General features: G+C 41.9%; 1 protein-coding gene across 4 annotated transcripts in view; it reads right to left on the minus strand.

The window, feature by feature from the left end:
* Positions 1-14679, minus strand: part of RIPOR2 (RHO family interacting cell polarization regulator 2) — a 247534-nt gene that overhangs the window by 9281 nt on the left and 223574 nt on the right. For all 4 annotated transcript variants that reach the window (XM_033216401.1, XM_033216400.1, XM_033216403.1 and 1 more), the window contains exons 18-20: positions 12647-12805; positions 9376-9578; positions 334-417 (exon numbers count right to left, since the gene is read on the minus strand). In XM_033216401.1, the coding sequence (XP_033072292.1) occupies positions 334-417; positions 9376-9578; positions 12647-12805 (446 nt within the window). The remainder of the gene's footprint in view (positions 1-333; positions 418-9375; positions 9579-12646; positions 12806-14679) is intronic.

The raw sequence follows: 14679 nt of genomic DNA on the forward strand, positions 1-14679 counted from the left end.
CCGGCCTCGGCCTCCCAAAATGCTGGGATTACAGGTGTGAGCCACCGTGCCAGCCAATATGACATACTTTTCTAATACTGACCTAAAGGCAAACCGGTTCCCTTGGGCTAGTGCAAACCATGATTGCTTTCTGCCACTTATTGACTAACAAAACAAAGTCACATGTAATTACTGTTTAAGAGAGAAAAATACTAAAACTAACATACAGTGCAAAGGAGACAAGAAATACTGCTAAAAATGTACTTTCAACCATGAAAGAAAAGCTGTTATATACACTCGGCTTAGCCTGGCTCCAAGCTGAGTTGCCAGGGGAGTTCCAAGGCTGGGCTTTACCTCAAGGATTTTCAGGGCCAGGCAAGCTGCTTTCTGGAGCTGGAGGTTTGTCTTTGTTAGTGCTTCACAGTAATAGAGCAAGGCCTGAAAGAGAAGGAGGGATCTCGTGAAGGCATTTTGGTTTGTTTGTAGTTTAAGAGGTATACCTCATTCTCACTCTCTGAGATAAACTATAGCATATAACCTACACATTTTGCACTACCTTCAGAGCAAGAAAAAAAAAAGTCATTGAAATTCATGTTAATTAAAAGAGTCGTTTATTCAATAAATTGATCCCTCATGTTCTCCTAGATCTACTATGACTCTAGGAGAACATAAGGGATCAATTTATTGAGTAACATAATCATGGTGGGCTTTTATTGGCCACCTAAAGGTAATTTTTTTAACCAAGTAATGAGGAAGACAAAATTTCTCAGAGCTGTTTTTGATCCCAGATCATTAACTTTTTCTTTTAAGGTGTTAATCCCTTTGTATATGTTACATCATAAAGGCCTGCAAGCTCCTGCCCCTTGTCCCATGTGTCCTTCCAAGATCTGAAACATTCTCCTAGAGTCCATGACTCTAGGAGAATATAAGGGATCAATTTATTAAATAGGCCGGGTGTGGTGGCTCAAGCCTGTAATCCCAGCACTTTGGGAGGCTGAGACGGGCGGATCACGAGGTCAGGAGATCGAGACCATCCTGGCTAACACAGTGAAACCCCGTCTCTACTAAAAATACAAAAACTAGCCGGGCGAGGCGGCGGGCGCCTGTAGTCCCAGCTACTCGGGAGGCTGAGGCAGGAGAATGGCGTAAACCCGGGAGGCGGAGTTTGCAGTGAGCTGAGATCCGGCCACTGCACTCCAGCCTGGGCGACAGAGCGAGACTCCGTCCCAAAAAAAAAAAAAAAAAAAAAAAAAATTTATTAAATAAAATTGGGAGATAGAGAGTTACGGTTCTGGCTTTTAAGGAGCCTGTAGATGTAGTAGAAATGCTAAGACTGTTAGAAGGAACTGAAGAGAAGAAATGTATTAGGTGCCACAAGAAATCTACAAGGTAAGTCAGTCACTTGAAGAAGAGACATTTTATGGAGGGGCAGGGTAAGTTTCACAAAAAGGTTTGAACTGGAATGGAAATGATGGGTTAGATTTCAGTGGGGAAGTTGATTGAAAAAAAGATATTGAGGCAGAAATAAGGAAGACAGGAGGAGACAGTGCGTCCCAGTGAGGAGGGGGTAATGTCAGTCTGAGATTTGCTGAGCTTGATACATGGCAAATAAATGCTCTGTATAAAAAAAATCTGCATAAAAGTACATTGTCTTTTTTTTTTTTCTTGAGACTGACTCTCGCTCTGTGGCCCCGGTTGGAGTGCAGTGGCATGATCTTGGCTCAATGCAACCTCCGTCTCCTGGGTTCCAGCAGTTCTCCTACCTCAGCCTCCTAAGTAGCTGGGATTACAGGTGCCCGCCACCACACCCAGTTAATTTTTTTGTTTTGCTTTGTTTTGTTTTTTTAGTAGAGACAAGATTTTGCCATATTGGCCAGGCTGGTCTTGAATTCCTGACCTTGTGATCCACCCGTCTTGGCCTCCCAAAGTGTTGGGATTACAGGCGTAAGCCACTGCACCCAGCCAATTGTCTTATTTTTACCAAGCTAATTTCTTCCTAAATGGTTGATAAAATGTGTAGTACTTAACATTAATTCAAATGAATAAGAATCACTATATGTCGTATTGGTTCATAGGAAACTTAATTACTCTTGAAGAGAATTGAGGGTGGAAAGAGAGGACTAACTTTTGATTTTGTTGGGCTATATTGTGCATTTCTTGCTATTTGTCTGAATTACTTTTATTTTTTATTTTTATTTATTTATTTATGTTTTGAGATGGAGTTTTACTCTTGTTGCCCAGACTGGAGTGAAATGGCGCAACCTTGGCTCACTGCAACCTCCGCCTCCTGGGTTCAAACGATTCTCCTGCCTCAGCCTCCCTAGTAGCTGGGATTACAGGCGGATGCCACGATGCCCAGCTAATTTTTGTATTTTTAGTAAAGACAGGGTTTCACCATGTTGGTCAAGCTGGTTGTGAACTCCTGACCTCAGGTGATCCACCCACCTCGGCCTCCCAAAGTGCTGGGATTACAGACGTGAGCCACCGCGCCCAGTTTACTTTTATTTTTAAAAGCGTAACTCAAGTCAGATCACTATTCTAAAGGGTATCTGTTGAATCAATAGTGGTATTGCTCTGCCATTTGTTTTATTTTTTTGAGACAGGGTTCTTGCTCTGTCACCCAGGCTGGAGTACAGTGGCGTGATCACGGCTCACTACAGCCTTAACCTCCTGGGCTCAGGTGATCCTCCCACCTCAGCCTCCCAAGTAGCTGGTACTACCGATATGTGCCACCATGCCTGGCTTAATTGTTTTTTAATGTTTTTTTGTAGAAACGGGGTTTCGCCATGTTGCCTAGACTGGTCTCGAACTCCTGGGCCCAATTAATCCTCCTGCCTCAGCCTCCAAAAGTGCTGGAATTACAGGCATGAGCCACTGTGCCTGGGCTATATGATGATATTTCTTAGATTTATCCCTTTTCCATGGTCTCAGGTCTTGTTGGAGGTCTCAGTTTCCTACTGGGCCATTACCACAGCATTCTGCTCCCCATGCCTAACAATGAGGGACCCCCTTCCTCCAGCATGCATTACGTCAGCATGGGCAGCCCCCCTCCCCTCCCTCTTCTTTGCCTAGCATCAAACTAGAACTCCTCACTATGGGCTTTTCAAGACCCTAAGCCAGGTGGCTCCCTACTCTCTCCCTAACTGCCCTCTTTTCCTGCCATACTCAATGTACCCAGTGGCTGTGAGGCCCCCTGCACTCCCCCAGAGGATTCCCCATACTCTCCTCTCCTCTCTGACGGGCCTCATTTTTGATGACCTTTCAAATTTGTCCAAGGCCCAGGACCCATTTCATCAACCATTATGTGACTGATTCTCTGTTTTTTTTTCTCTCTGATTTCCTATAACTAATGTTTTCCTTGTTTCTTAAATTAACTGTCATTATTTATATGTATTTATATTTCTAAGTATTTCTAAGTATTTATATTTCTAAATTTATAAGTATTTATATTTCTAGTATGTACTTCAGCTACCTAACGTAATTTTGGGCAGGTTACTTAACTTCCCGTGCTTCAGTCTGCCAATCTGCAAAATGGTTGTAATAATAAGACCCACTGACAGGGGTTTGTGAACCTTCAGTGCTATTAACACACGTAAAAAATGGAAAACAAGGCCTGGCACAAAGTAAGCCCTCAATTAGTATAGCTATAATATTATTTTTATTCTCACATATATCTGTGTATTCATATATTTGTTTATAGAATAAAAATACCATAGTGACACCATTTATGTTGAAGCTCCTTAAGGATGAAGACCTTGGTTTTTTTGTTTGTTTGTTTGTTTGTTTTTTATTGCTTATTTAACTCATTTAGTATCTGGAACGATAATCTGTCCTTAGTGAGACCCTAGATGAACCAGCTTGAAAGTGTCATCGATCACTTAATGAAATGACTACTCATAAAATGCCACATTGTTCTGCTATAGTCACTGATAGCTGGGAGTAAACACATCCTGTCTTCTCAGTTTTTTTTTTTTTTTTGAGACGAGTCTTGCTCTGTCACCTAGGCTGGAGTGCAGTGGCATGATCTCAGCTCACTGTAACCTCTTCTTCCTGGGTTCAAGCCATTCTCCTGCCTCAGCCTCCCCAGTAGCTGGGATTACAGGTACCCACCACCATGCCCAGCTAATTTTTGTATTTTTAGTAGAGACAAGGTTTCACCGTGTTGGCCAGACTGGTCTCAAACTTCTGACTTCGTGATCCACCTGTCTCAGCCTCCCAAAGTGCTGGGATTACAGGCGTGAGCCACTGCACATGGCCCCTGTTTTCTCAGTTTTATAGGACAACTTCATTTAAAAAAATTGAAAATATAATTTACATGCCATAATATTTAGACTTCAGCATGTATATTCAGTGGTTTTTAATATATTCACAAATCATCCCCATCATCTGATTTCAGAACATTTTCATTACCCCAGAAAGAAATCCTGTAACCATTAGTAGTCATTCCCAAGACCCTTTCTCTCTAGTCCCTGGTAAACACTAATCTACTCTCCATCTCTATGGATTTGCCTACTTTGGACATTTCATATAAATGAATTCACACAACATGTGCCCTTCTACGTCTTGTTCTTTCATTCGGCATAGTGTCTTCAAGGCTCATCTCGGTTGAAGGATGTATTAATATTGCATTTCTTTTTATGGCCAAAAACTATTCCATTATATGGCTAGACCACAGTTTATTTATTCACCAGTTGATGAACCTTTAGATTGTTTCTACTTTTTGGTTATTATGAATAATGCTGCTATGAACATCTGTGTACAAGGTTTTTTGGTGTGGACATATGGTTTAACACTTTTTTCTTTCTTTTTTTTTTCTGAGAGAGTCTCTTTCGGTGGCCCAGGCTGGAGTACAATGGCACCATCTCAGCTCACCGCAACCTCCGCCTCCTGGGTTCAAGCCATATGCCCACCTCAGCCTCCTGAGTAGCTAGGATTACAGGCCCCTGCCACCACACCCAGCTAATTTTTGTATTTTTAGTAGAGATGGGGTTTCACCATATTGGCCAAGCTGGTCTCGAACTCCTGACCTCAGATGATCTGCCCTCCTCAGCCTCCCAAAGTTCTGGGATTATAGGCGTGAGCCACTGCGCCCGGCCAGTTTAACACTCTTTCTTTTTTGAGATGGAGTTTTGCTCTTGTTGCCCAGGCTGGAGGGCAATGGCACGATCTCAGCTCACTGCAACCTCTGCCTGCCGGGTTCAAACGATTCTCCTGCCTCAGCCTCCCGAGTAGCTGGGATTACAGGCATGCTCTACCACGCCCAGCTAATTTTTTATATTTTCAGTAGAGACGGGGTTTCTCCATATTGGTCAGGCTGGTCTCAAACTCCTGACCTCAGGTGATTCGCCCGCCTCGGCCTCCCAAAGTGCTGGGATTACAGGCGTGAGCCACTGTGCCCAGCCGGTTTAACACTCTTAAAGGAGACAAAGATACGCAGTATAGGTTATTACAGCAAGAACAAAAGCAGTAACAGTAACTAGCTCTTAACTATACTAGACCTAAATAGTTAGAGCCTGGGCTTTGGCTTTTGAAAAACCTCTCTCTGGCTTGCTTTTTGGCCTCTACTAACTTGAGGGTGAGCAGGCAAAAGGGGAGGAAATAACCCTCAATCCACAGCTGGGCAGCTACACAGGGACTAGCCTCCCGTATAAAAGGAACAAGGTCCCTGAAGTGCCACTTGCCATCAACCCCCTCCAAAGCTCCCATTTCCAGAGGTGGATATACACCAAGGTCATCTTTAGCATTTCATCCCTATTGAAGCATTGTTATAATGCAAACATGCCCGAGAGGAAAGACAATTGAAGTTATCATCACCCATTTAAGTCTTTGGAATATGTGGTTTTGGTAAGGGGTAAACCCGGGTTTGATAGTGAACCTTGAAGGCCCTTGATATGAGTATAAGAGGGAAATGGCAGGAGTTCAAGGCTGTAGAAAGCTATGATTGCACCACCTGGGTGGTGCATGTCCAGCCTGGGTAGCAAAGTAGGACCCCATCATTACAATCCAAACAAACCCGAGACAGAGAGAGAGAGACAGAGAGAGAGAGAGAGAGGAGAGAGAGAGAGAGAGAGAGAGAGAGAGAGAGAGAGAGAGAGAGAGACAGAAAGAAAGAAAGAAAGAAAGAAAGAAAGAAAGAAAGAAAGAAAGAAAGAAAGAAAGAAAGAAGAAAGAAAGAAAGAAAGAAATGGGCAGGAGAAAATAGAGAAGAGTCTTGTGCTGAAGTTCATCTACTTTATAATTTTAACAAGGGCTGGCCCTGGAGGTCAGAAACCAATTGATGGTGGCTATGCAAAATGCTGAGTCATAATTCATTTAGTTTGATCATGTTGGTGGAAATATTTGTCTCCCTCATTTCAGGAACACAAATATTGTAATCATGTGTGTAAATATATCTGAAAATATCAATTCACTTGTCCAATGAACAGATGACTAGCTACTTGTTAGGTGCCAAGCTAACATGCTAGGTGATAGGGCAAACCTGTCTGTGTTAACTTCGGAGATGATACCTGACCCTGCTAATTTCGGGGTTACTGAACAGGTTGCTCACTTTATTTATGTATTTATTTATTTTTATTTATGTATTTATTTATTTATTTATTTATTGAGATGGAGTTTTTGCTTTTGTCACCCAGGCTGGAATGCAATGGTGCGATCTCAGCTCACTGCAACCTCCACTTCCTGAGTTCAAGCAATTCTCCTGCCTCAGTCTCCCTAGTAGCTGGGACTACAGGTGCCTGCCACCATGCCCAGCTAATTTTTTGTATTTGTAGTAGAGACGAGGTTTCACCATGTTGGCCAGGCTGGTCTTGGGCTCCTGGCCTCAGGTGATCCACCCACCTCGGCCTCCCGAAGTGCTGGAATTACAGGAGTGAGCCACCGTCCCCGGCCTATTTATTTATTGTTAAGTGTCTGTTGAGTCATAAGGTTGCTCACTTTAGTTTGAGTGGTTGCCTAAGAATTGGTGGCTGCTCAGATTCGTAACAGTTCCAGAAAGCAAACAGAAGGCACATTATAAAGTAAGAAGCCCCTGTCACCATGCAGAGGCCACCAGCATCTCCTCTGACCAGTCCTGGATAATTAAAGAAGCAACCACATCTAAATGCAACAGTACAGTTGGAGGACAGTAGATATTTCCTACTTGTCTAGGTGTGGGGAAAAGCATAAAATAACGAACCAACACACACAACTTTTATCTTGTTTCAATAGCTATGATCCTTGAAGCACGGTTCTGGGTTTACAGTGACACCAACTCTCACAGAGGCATTTTTGTGTAGCTTTAGTGCTTTGCATCTAGTTTTAAGAACTTAATGTAATCACTTTTGCCATTCCATATAAGAAAATATGGAAAGGGTTCAATGTTTGCTTTGGGAGTCAAACATTTCTAGGTAGTAATCCAAATTCTGTTACTTAACTAGTCTTAGCCAAGTTTAACTCCTTGGAGGCTCAGTTTCCTAATCCATAAAGTGGGATCATAGCATCCACCTTGTTAGAGATAAGACAGCTAAGTGATGCCGCATGGTGCCTGGTGTTTAGGAAGTACACCGTACTTCATGGGTATTATTTCTTGTTTTTCTGACTACTGGAAACTCTTCAAGGGCAAGGACTACTTTTCCTTTATTTCTACAGTGTCCACAAAACCCTCCATATAATACCAGGGACACAGTACTCACATAATGAAGGTTTAGTCATGAAATATGAATTTAAGGGAATAAACATGAGAGCTGAATTGGAATAAAAAGAGAACATTTAGCCTGTGGCTAATTCCCTAAAAGTAGAAGATGCATATAGAATAGCCAAAGGAAGGCTATGTCTTACCTGTTGTTATTTCTTTTTTATTTTTTTATTGTTTGAGATGGAGTCTCGCTCTGTTGCCCAGCTGGAGTCCAGTGGCACAATCTCAGCTCACTGCAGCCTCCACCTCCTGGGTTCAAGTGATTCTCCTGCCTCAGCCTCCCGAGTAGCTGGGATTATAAGCACGTGCCACCAGGCCTGGCTAATGTTTCTATTTTTAGTAGAGACAGGGTTTCCCCTTGTTGGCCAGGCTGGTCTCAAAGTCCTGACCTCAGGCAATCCACCCACCCATCTCAAAGTCCTGACCTCAGGCAATCCACCCACCCATCTCAAACTCCTGACCTCAGGCAATCCACCCACCCATCTCAAACTCCTGACCTCAGGTAATCTACCCACTTCAGTCTCCCAAAATGTTGGGATTATAGGCGTTAGCCACTGTGCCCGGCCCCCTGTTGCTATTTCTAAGGGCACATTTAGAACACTGGCCCCTCACTGTGACTAAAGAGTATCACAGTCCCGCTCCCCATAAACTGCACACTCAGATGCATATATATTCTGCTACCAGCATGTTCACGATTCTTTAATTTTCTTTCTCTTTTTTTGGTAGAAGGTGAGAATAGTCAGCCCACAGAACAGCCTTTTGAGCTAATTCCACTGAAAGATAACTGTAGCAAAGAACTACATAGAGTTCACCCTTTTGGACCAAAATGGATTATCTTCTTGTGAGTACACAAATGTTCCACTACATATTAGCTTAGGCAATGCCTTAGACAAGTTAAACAAACTCTGAGTTCAACATGGGACCTTTTCAAGGACAAGGAGAGGCCATGTTGAACTTTCTTGAGCTGATCTGATCTGGATTTTGATGAGAGTTAGTTTTTAGAATGACAGTATCAATTGTAAAGGGCTCCCAGGGACCAATTCCACTTGTATGAGCCAATGTACTTAAATTACAGATTCCTGTTCCATCTGGATGGCTATTGAATTAAAACTGAGAGAGAGATAAATTACCTCTTCCCTGGAAATAAGGGTGATGGCTTTTAAAATTTAAAATACTCCAGTTCTTGCAGCCAATAGCTAGATTACTTGACCCTAAACTGCTCATAAGACATTCCTGTATACACACACATAGACACACATATGTTCACCATAATATTTTTCGAGTTGGACACTACACAAATGCCCACCAATATAGAGTAAGAAAATAAATTCTAGGATATTCATAGATGGACATGCCATTCACCCATAAATATAATGAAGTAGTTCAATACGTTCTATCAAGGAAAGAAAATAACCATGATTTATTACATTTAAAAATCCATTATGAAACAGGATAGTGTGATCTCATTTTAAAAATTATGTATGTTAGCAGATACATAGATACAATCTGAAAGAAGAGACAGTATGTTATTAATAGTTTTCTCTGGGGGCTGGGCTTAAGGGGTACTTAACTATATTTCTTTAGTTTTGATTGGTTTATGGAGCACATATTATTAATAAGCAAAAAAAATTATTTTTGTAAAAGAATAAATGCTAAAATATTAGTAGTAAATGATAGAAAATTAAACCAGCTTCTGGCTCAATGGCCATGGTTTAGTGTCTTACCTTTTCCCTGAAATGCTGATTTTTAGAGGCTGCTGCCAAGTAAAGCGTCACAGCCTCACTAACTTCATTGTCCTCTCTGGTTAATAGCAGAGCCAGAGTCCTGAGTACTTCCTGCTGGGCTGGGAGGTTGCTGGGAGCAAGGTCACTCATGGTCTGTAGCAGTTTTTCATCTCTCAGTGATTGCAGAGTCTGAACCATGGACACTAGAGGGTAAGAAGGAGGGAGATTTCATGTTCTGACATGCTAAAGTAACGAGCTCGTTACAAATATAAATAGAACTCAACTACATAAGAAACTAGAGTATAGGCCGGGCGCGGTGGCTCAAGCCTGTAATCCCAGCACTTTGGGAGGCCGAGACGGGCGGATCACGAGGTCAGGAGATCGAGACCATCCTGGCTAACACAGTGAAACCCCGTCTCTACTAAAAATACAAAAACTAGCCGGGCGAGGTGGCGGGCGCCCGTAGTCCCAGCTACTCGGGAGGCTGAGGCAGGAGAATGGCGTAAACCCGGGAGGCGGAGCTTGCAGTGAGCTGAGATCCGGCCACTGCACTCCAGTCCGGGCGACAGAGCGAGACTCCGCTTCAAAAAAAAAAAAAAAAAAAAAAAAAAAAGAAACTAGAGTATAGTAACTCAAATACATATGAAAAATTAGCATCAGATAAAGGTGGTATTTCAGATTGGTGAGAAAAGGACAGACTATTCAAATAACTACATTACAGTGATGGGCAAAGCACATGGGAAAAAGTGAAGGTGGGTTTCTATCTCATAATGGCTACAAAAATAACTTATAGATGAATTAGCCCAATGTAAAAATATACAGAAGAAAATACAGGTAGACAGTTTTTACAATCTTCCTAATATATGTATGGCAGACTCAATTGCTCCTCTTTTAGTCAAACCTGTCTGGCAAAACCCCAGTCCTGGGTGAACCCAGTACAGAAACCAAGTCTTCACTGAGGCAACTGGGCCCTGACGGAGCAACCTATTTATTTATTTAATTTTTTCTTTTCTTTTCTTTTCTTTTCTTTCTTTCTTTCTTTTTTTTTTGAGACAGAGTCTTGCTCTTGTTGCCCAGGCTGCAGTGCAAATAGTGTGATCTCAGTTCACTGCAACCTCTGCCTCCTGGGTTCAAGTGATTCTCCTGCCTCAGCCTCCCAAGTAGCTGGGATTACAGGTGCATGCCACCATGCCCAGCTAATTGTTGTATTTTTAGTAGAGACAGGTTTCACCATGTTGGCCAGGCTGGTCTCAAACTCCTGACCTCAAATGATCCACCCGCCTTGGTCTCCCAAAGTGCTGGGATTACAGGTGTGAACCACCGTGCCTGGCCAGAGCAACCCGTTTTGTTGGTTGGAATATTAAGATAATATAGTAAAAAATAAGGTTTTGAGTCCCATGTGGACAAATTAACCATGTTCCTTGAATAAAGAGTATACTATACTCCCTAACCAGAAATCCAGCATGATCAAGTGTTCGTCACAAAAACACTGGGATGAGGATGTGTCTGGTCAGTACAGATGGAAAAATAAAAGCCAAAATTCATGCTCCATGAATAAAACAACATTCTTTACACAGTAGACAAATATGTGACTTATTTAGATTTTTTGTTTTGTTTTGTTTTAATTTCCTATTTTCCTTGCTGTGGATGCTCTATCAATTTCACTGCTTTGTAAATAAACACCCTAGTAAAAAGCCTCAAGGCAGCATTATGGATTGTAACATCTAAATTAACAAATAGCAGAAAATAGCCTAAATGTTCAACAATATAATCAAATACATTAGTATACATTCAAATGCAGAACTATTAATCTAATAACTAACATAATCTAATATAAATGCTTTCAAAGAATACTTAGTAACACAGAACATAATATCAAATAAAAAACAGGATCAATACTCTATAAGGCATAATTACAATTTTGAATCTAAAACCCACATACATTCAACTGAAAAATACATTCAATTTAAAAAGTAGGAGAAGGAGAAATTGGAATTTCTTTCTTTATACTTCTCTGTTTAATATATATATATATATTTTTTTTTAAATAATGAAGCTTTCCCTTTTATAGTGAAAGAAAATAGACACTTAAAAGGTTAAGGGTTTTTTTTTTCATTGTTATTTCCCATTTCTGTTAGTAAATGAATAAGCTTTCTTGCAGACCATGTAATAAGAGGCTGGAGATGTAAATTGCCACTGATATAATCTGAGTAATAGAAATGTTTTCTCAGGATATTGATTTAGTTGGGACAAATTTAATATCAAGAAATGAAGATTATATTATAAAATAAGACTTTGTGGTCCTAAAACAAGGTCTTTCTGCCCATGCTTTGTCTTCCTGGTCCTCTGTGCTGGCGTCTGCCTCATCAGGGGTTATGCTCAGACTCTCTCCCATGCTCCGTGCTGGTACAGTGCTGGGTGAAGGAAGATTTTTCTTCCTTCACTATGATGTCACCCAATGTGCTGACTGTGTTGTTGCAGGATTTGATGTTCTGGAGAGAGAAGGGGTAAGCCTGGGCTTGTGCCAGACATGTTGCTGCTGCCTGGTGCCGTGCCAGACTCACCTAGCTCCAAAGAACACACCTCATTCCTCCCGTCCCTTTTAACCTGCATTGTCAAGTCTCCGTGGATTTATAGAGCACAAACCTGGGAACCAGAAACCAGCCCCTCACTACCTGGCTCCACTCCCAAAGTGGAGTTTTCATTTGATTCAGATTGTTCTTTTATTTTCAGTCTCTGAAGGGCCACGTTGAATGGCAAGAACCAGCTTCATTGCTGCACACCTGCACTGACAGCTGTTCTCCTTGTTCCCTGGACATGTAGCCCTAGACTTAGTTTTCCACCTTTTCCTCCTTTCCTTTCCCACCATGTTACCTACCTGCCTTCTTTAAAACCCCATTTCTTCCTATTATTATTGAAAGCCTCACCAAAAAGGGCAATATAAAATAGTATTGCCTGTAGGATTGATCCGACTAATGGCAAATACATTACTGAAGGAAATAAATTACAGTGAAAGCTTAAATCATTTACCAACTTCCCGTAAATGGTACCTCTCTGCCAGATAATTGAGTTGCTCCTAGTGAATCCCTGGTTTAACAAGGGGCTCACTAATGTTAAAAGTCCAAAAGTCATTTAAAAGGCAAATTGCACCTCTACTGTGGACTTGAAAAATAAAAGGCCATCATTGCCAAAAGCCATGATTTCAAAGACCAGAGATATTGCCAAATTGAGCCACCACTACACTACAATGTGACAAAAGAACATGTCCCACCTTGCCTTGCCAGTTGGCTCAGGTAACTCTCCAGGTCACTGACGCCGTGGCTGGTGAAGTAACTGTAATACTGGAAAACAGTGACGACTTCCGAGGACAGGCTGGAGGAAAGCAGAGGCTCAGCCCGGTCCAGAATTTGGGACACCAGGGTTCGAAACACTATTCGGAAGGGAAAGACACAAAGCAGCTTTAGATATATGACCATTCATTCATTCAATATCTTTTATTTTTATTTTTATTTTAGAGACAGGGTCTCACTTTGTTGCCCAGGTTGGTCTCAAACTCCTGGGCTCAAGCAGTCCTCCTGCCTCAGCTTCCCAAGTAGATGGAATTGAAGGCATGAGCCATCACATCTGGCTCAATAAGTTGCTTGTCTTTTATTGTGGTTGAAGATAGAGTGAAGTAGGTAAAGTAAGCAGTTGGATGGTTTTTGCACATGTGCACACCTGTGTAACTGCCATTTAGATCAAGATATGGAAGACGGCCCGCATTCCATAAGGTTTCCTTGTGCCCCTTCCCAGTCCATAGCTACCCTTCCCTTCCCTTATATATAACATATATGTGAAGAAATATTATATATGTGTGCGTAGAAGAGAGATAAAAAGGAAGAGGAAGAGACAAGTGAGAGAGGAAAAGAGAAGGAAGGAAGGAAAGAAGGAAGGAAAAATGAAGGGAAGAGAAAGGAAGGGAAGGGCACAAATCAGCAACTAACAATCTGACTTCTATCAACATAAATTAGTTTCACCTGTTCTTGAACTTCATGTAAATGTAATTATATGGTATGTACTTTGGGTGTCTTGTTCCTTTTACACAACAAAGTATCTGTGAGATTCATTCAAATTATTGATTATAGCAATAATGTATTCTCTTTAAAAATTGCTGGCCCAGGGCTGGACACAGTGGCTCACTCCTGTAATCCCAGCACTTTAGGAGGCTGAGGCAGGTGGATCACCTGAGGTCAGGAGTTCAAGACCAGCCTGGCCAACATGGTGAAACGCTGTTTCTACTAAAAATATAAAAATTAGCCGGTCATGGTGGCATGTGCCTGTAATCGCAGCTACTGGGGATGCTGACGCAGGAGAATCGCTTGAACCTGGGAGGTGAAGGTTGCAGTTAGCTGAGATCACACCATTGCACTCCGGCCTGGGCAATAGAGCGAGACTCCATTTCAAAAAAAGAAAAAAGAAAAAAAAATATTGCTGGCGCAGAGTAGTGGCTCACAACTGTAATTCCAGCACTTTGGGAGGCCAAGGGAGGATTGCTTGAGCCCAGGAGTTCAAGACCAGCCTGGGCAAGAGGGTGAAACCCCGTCTCTACTAAAGGTACAAAAGTTAGCCAGGCGTGTTGGCATCTGCCTATAGTCCCAGTACAAAAGGGAAAGAGGCAGGAGAATCTCCTGAGCCCAGGAGATGGAGGCTGCAGTGAGCTGTTATCACACCACTGCATTCCCCCTGGGTGACAGGGTGAGACCTTGTCTGTATTTTGTTTTTAAAAATTGCTGTGTAATACTCTGTGCTATGAGTATATTACACTTTATCCATTCTCTTGTGGGCATTTAGGTTGTTTCCAATTTTTGGCTCTTATGAGTAAAGCTGGTAGGAACCTTCATATAAATGTCCTTTCTTGTGAACATAACACTTATTAGTCTTTACATATTTAGGAGTGAATGTGCTGGATCCAAGGGTAGGGGGTATATTGAGCTTTAGTAGAAACTGCCAAACAGTTTTTCCAAAGTGATCATACCATTTGACACTCTCAAGCTGGTGAAATTGTAATGAAAGAAGTACACATATAGAAATAACAATACATAAGAACGTAGTAGCTTTATTATTATTGAGATGGAGTCTCACTCTGTCATCTAGGCTGGAATGCAGTGGCGTGATCTCAGCTCACTGCAACCTCTGCCTCCTGGGTTCAAGCGATTCTCCTGTCTCAGTCTCCCAAGTAGCTGGAATTATAGGCGTGGGCCACCATGCCCGGCTAATTTTTGTATTTTTAGTAGAGACGGAGTTTCGTCACATTGGCCAGGCTGG

Source organism: Trachypithecus francoisi, unplaced genomic scaffold, assembly GCF_009764315.1.
Source record: "Trachypithecus francoisi isolate TF-2019V2 unplaced genomic scaffold, Tfra_2.0 Lachesis_group10, whole genome shotgun sequence".
Taxonomy (NCBI): Eukaryota; Metazoa; Chordata; class Mammalia; order Primates; family Cercopithecidae; genus Trachypithecus; species Trachypithecus francoisi.